At 46.6% G+C, this 5,192-nt stretch overlaps 1 protein-coding gene across 1 annotated transcript in view; it reads right to left on the bottom strand.

The window, feature by feature from the left end:
* LOC108296609 (vitamin K epoxide reductase complex subunit 1-like protein 1) overlaps positions 1 to 4,468 on the bottom strand; it is an 18,854-nt gene extending 14,386 nt beyond the window's left edge. Inside the window, exon 1 of the mRNA XM_017519096.2 lies at positions 4,252 to 4,468. Coding sequence (XP_017374585.1) covers positions 4,252 to 4,442 — 191 coding nt within the window. The 5' untranslated portion in view covers positions 4,443 to 4,468. The remainder of the gene's footprint in view (positions 1 to 4,251) is intronic.
* Positions 4,469 to 5,192: the final 724 nt, after the last annotated feature.

The following is a 5,192-nucleotide window of genomic DNA, read 5'->3' as shown; positions in this document are numbered from 1 at the left end:
TGAACCCAGGAGGCAGAGCCTGCAGTGAGCCGAGATCACACCATTGCACTCCAGCCTGGGTAACAAGAGCGAAACCCCGTCTCAAAAAAAGAAAGAAAAGAAAAAAAATCTGCATTTCTATTGCAGCCTCCTAATTTTGGGAACATATTTCTTTAGAAATCTAAAGTCTGGCCCTGAACATCATTATGGCCCCAAAATAATATGAGACTTTACACACAGATAACATATGCCCCTCAAGAGTCTCTCTTTAACCTCTACCTTATTCTGTTTGATTAGGACATTTGGGGATATGAAATGAGAATAAAGTTGAGTATAAGCAATCCAAAAACCATGTGCTGACACTGGACCCTGGAAGAGGACTCTCTTCAGAATCTTTTTCATCTGTTAACTTTTCTCTGGGCTCAAACTCTTTTTCTTTTTTTCTGAGACAGAGTTTCGCTCTTGTTGCCCAGGCTGAAGTGCAATGGTGCGATCTCGGCCCACCACAACTTCCGCCTCCTGGGTTCAGTGATTCTTCTGCCTCAGCTTCCTGAGTAGCTCAGATTACATGTATGCACCACCACACCCAGCTAATTTTGTATTTTTAGTAGAGACGGGATTTCTCCATGTTGGTCAGGCTGGTCTCGAACTCCTGACCTTAGATGATCCACCCATCTCAGCCTCGCAAAGTGCTGGGATAACAGGTGTGAGCCAGGTGGCTTCAAACTTTCTTATTTATTTATTTGAGATGGAATTTCGCTCTTATTGTCCATACTAGAGTGCAATGGTATGATCTCGGTTTACTGCAACCTCCGTCTCCTGGGTTCAAGTAATTCTCCTGCCTCAGCCTCCCAAGTAGTTGGGATGACAGGTGTGTACCTGTCACCTAATTTTGTATTTTTAGTAGAGACGGGATTTCTCCATGTTGGTCAAGCTGGTCTCAAACTCCTGACCTCGGATGATCCACCCATCTCGGCCTCCCAAAGCGCTGGGATTACAGGCGTGAGCCAAGTGGCTTCAAACTTTCTTATTTATTTGAGACAGAATTTCGCCCTTGTTGTCCAGACTAGAGTGCAATGGTGTGATCTCGGCTCACTGCAACTTCCATCTCCCGGGTTCAAGTAATTCTCCTGCCTCAGCCTCCGGAGCAGCTGGGATGACAGGTGTGCACCACCACACTCACCCACCTAATTTTGTATTTTTAGTAGAGACGGGGTTTCTCCATGTTGGTCAAGCTGGTCTCGAACTCCCAACCTCAGGTGATGCTCCTGCCTCGGCCTCCCAAAGCGCTGGTATTACAGGTGTGAACCACCCCACCCGGCCTGGGCTCAAACTATCTTTTCCTAAGAGTCCCATCTTTGGGGCTGCTACATGGCAATCACTACTCAAAAGAAGCTAACTTGAGTTGTCCAATAATCAGCTTTCATTTAAAGTCTCTTTCAGCTTGACAAAATAAAAACTTTCAATGTTTTGTCAACCTTACAAATGAAAATTAGTCTATATATGTATATATGTGATTATATATGTATATATACATATGTGATTTTGATCAGCCTGTTTATAAACTATTTCCAAAATAAGTTGACCTGTAAATTCATTTATTAAATGAGTAGTTTATAAACTACTTGATTTTTGCAAGTAGTTTATACACAGGCTGATCAAACTGAACAAATTTCTTCAAATAATTTCACTGTATTGATAGCAAGTAAGTTATTTACTCTTATTAGCATATCTTATTTTTACCTATCCTTTAACAAGCATCTAAGTTAAACTGTTTTATGTCCACAGCTACACACTGAAACAACACTATCAGTCACAACATATTAAATTCAAATTTAAACCATAAAGAGATCCAGTTACCTTCAGTCTTACATGTACTTATATATACTTTTAATATACTTCTTGATGTTTTATGATGCACAAACACGCAGCTCTTGCAGGATATATAACTATGAGTATCTTTAGAGTGTATGCTTATTAAATGGTTCAAAACTCTCTTGTTTTAAAAAAAAGTCAATTTTAAGAACTTAAGCATACAGTAAAGTACTCCTTCCATGCCCCAATGTTAAAAGGCCCATTTATTTTAGACTACTTGTTTAAAAAAAAAAACTAAAATTGGTAATAATTCTGCTTAAATTCCGTATTAACCTAGGATCAAAAGTTATTTTTAGTTCTTATTTCTTAAATACTTGAAATATGCTGCTGCACGTTTTCCTTACATATTTATTCAATTAACTAACTTCAGGTGGAAGGTATTTATGAGATTAAAAGTCCTTTCCCAAAGTGAAAACAACATAAAAAAATTTTGCATAAAAGACACTCAATGTTTCTCAAAGGGTATCTGAGAGTCTAATCAGCCTATTACCTTGGTTCAGAATAACCACCAACAACAAATGTGAGCTTTTTGTCACATCTATGTATTTTCCTCTGTAAACTAACGCCTACATTTTAAATGCATTTTCTTTCTTTCTTTTTTTTTTTTTTTTTTTTTNTTTTTTTTTTAAAGACAGGGTTTCACCATGTTGGTCACGCTGGTCTTGAACTCCCGACCTCAGGTGATCCGCCCGCCTTGGCCTCCAAAGTGCTTGGATTACAGGTGTGAGCCACCACGCCCGGCCTAAATGCATTTTCAAAATATTCCCCCTGTAAAAAGCTACAGGATTTTGGTTTAAGAGCAAATGAGAGGGCGGGGCGCGGTGGCTCACGCCTGTAATCCCAGCACTTTGTGAGGCCGAGGCGGGCGGATCACGAGGTCAAGAAATCGAGACCATCCTGGCCAACACGGTGAAATCCCGTCTCTACTAAAAATACAAAAACATTACCCGGGCGTGGTGGCACACGCCTGTGGTCCCAGCTATTCGGGAGGCTGAGGCGAAAGGATCGCTTGAACCCAGGAGGCGGAGGTTGCAGTGAGCCGAGTTTGCACCACTGCACTCCAGCCTGGTGACAGTGCAAGACTCTGTCTAAAAAAAAAAAAAAAAAGGAGCAAATGAGATAGAGCATCTCGTCCATGAGAAGGCTAAGTGGAAAGATCCGCACCCTGCAGCTTGTAACCAATAACAAGACAAACTCCAGTGCTAACTTGTTCATGTAATCAACAATATGTGAGTCGAAATAAACTAGTGAGCTATACGTTTCTGTCTACATACCAATTTATCGGTCAACAGGAGGGGAAGAAATTGCTCAAATGTGACTACTGTTAAGAAACATGTTAACAAACATCTAAATATTAGACATAGTCTCTATTAAAATCGTAATCTATCAATTCTGAAGTCACTCCTTCAACTGCTGTTTTTAATTCAGCCCCAAAAAACAAAAACCAGCAGCCACCTTTAAAATGTAAATTCCTCCTTTTCAAAGTAACTTGCCTAGAAAAATTTAATGCGTTAAAATAAAACGTAACAGACAAACCAATTACAACATAAAAAAAAAAACTGAAATGATCAGTAACACAAACCAATCTCAACTTTAGCAAAGCGTGTGTTTTTAATCTGCTGTGGGTACCTATCCTATTACACTGATAACAACGTTTAAAACTCATCCCAATGCCTAAACCACCACCATACACATAACATACTGGTCCTTTACGCCAATGAGGCTTAAACTCAGACCATTTCCCCCTCCTGGCACACTGAAATATACGAGGGAAATCCAAGAAATCAGATATGTTAAGTGCCGGTATCTTCTATCAGAGTCGAGTCAAACTCGTGTTTGCCTGCAAATGTCACTGTCCCATTAAGTCTGCAAATTCTCACTAGCGCTGGAGTACAAAGAGGCCTGACCACGGAAACACCTGTCCTAGCACCAGGAAGACACTGGGAAACGCAAGCCCCCTGAGTCCGCGCCGGCCCCAAAGCTTTGGCTGCAGCGATGGGGGGACAAAAGGTGGTCGCTGGCCTCGCGGGTGCGGCGGACAGGGTCCCACACCCCGGCCCGCCTCCCGAGAACCAGGAAACCTGTCAGGCTGGCCGGGACCCGCCCTCCTCAGACCCTCGGCTCCAGCCCAGCGCAGCCCCAGCCCGCCCGACCGCCCCGGCCTCCCAGCTGCACTCAATCACCTCATCCCGCCCTGGCGGCCTCGCGGCCCAGCCACCTCCGCCGCGCGGCCTGAGTTCGGGCCGCCCCTAGAGCAAGAGCGCTAAGCCGCTGCCCCCCGCCTGGCCCCGGCCCCTACCCCGTCCGTTCCCCGGCAGCCTGGTCCCCGCCGGCCCAGGCCCGAGCTCCCGCCGCGCGCTCCCCTCCCCGAGCCTCCGCCCTCGCCCCAGTGGCTACCTGGAGGCAAAGGCGGCGAAGCACTTCACCCAGGGTCCCAGGTCGCAGAAGGCCGGATGCTCGGGGTCCTGCTCCTTCTCCCGCTCCACGTGGTAGGCGCAGATGGAGAGCAGGATCCCGGGGGCGCACACGGGTGTCGGGTCACCAGCTCCCACTGCGGCACCCACACTCAGGAGGACGGGCCCCGCCATCCTGCCCCTCCGCCGCCACCGCCTCCTTCCACCTGCTTCCGCCTCCACCTCAGCAGCCGCCGACAGTCCGGGCCCGAACCAGCCGCCGCGCCCCATTGGCTGGGTCACTTGCGTGAAGGGCGGGGCCCGGGGTGAGGGGCGGGGCCCTGGCGGCGGGAAGTTAAGGGAGCCGTTGCCAGGAACAGTAGCACGGATCCCACTGTGGATGGCTGGGTGAGCCCTCTGCCCCTCCCTCTGGGATGGCAACAAGTTGCCATCCTTTTTCCCTTTTCCGTCATTATCACTTGATATTTCTGACACAATCCACATCACCCCTGGCTAATGCTTGGGGCACCTGAACCACCCTCCTATGACCTGATCTTCCCACCACCACTTCCAGGCACTTTGTGTTCAACCTGTGCAAAACTTTTTTTTTTTTAATGTGCAAAACTATGTTTTAAATTTAAAAACTATTTTTTAAAAATGATTTATGGGCCAGGGGCAGTGGCTCGCGCCTGCAATCCCAACACTTTGGGAGGCTGAGGAAAGCAGATCACTTGCAGTCAGGAGTTTGAGACCAGGCAGGCCAACACGGTGAAACCCCGTCTCTACTGAAAATACAAAGATTAGCTGAGCATGGTAGTGGGCGCCTGTAATCCCCGCTACTCAGAAGGCTGAGGTGGGAAAATCACTTGAACCTGAGAGGTGGAGGTTGCAGTGAGCCAAGATTGCACCACTGCACTACAGCCTTGGTGACGGAGTGAGACTCAA

The sequence above is a fragment of the Cebus imitator genome, unplaced genomic scaffold, assembly GCF_001604975.1.
Source record: "Cebus imitator isolate Cc_AM_T3 unplaced genomic scaffold, Cebus_imitator-1.0 Scaffold726, whole genome shotgun sequence".
NCBI lineage: Eukaryota > Metazoa > Chordata > Mammalia > Primates > Cebidae > Cebus > Cebus imitator.
The sequence above is the reverse complement of the archived record's forward strand: the minus strand, read 5'-3'. Positions and strand labels throughout refer to the sequence as shown.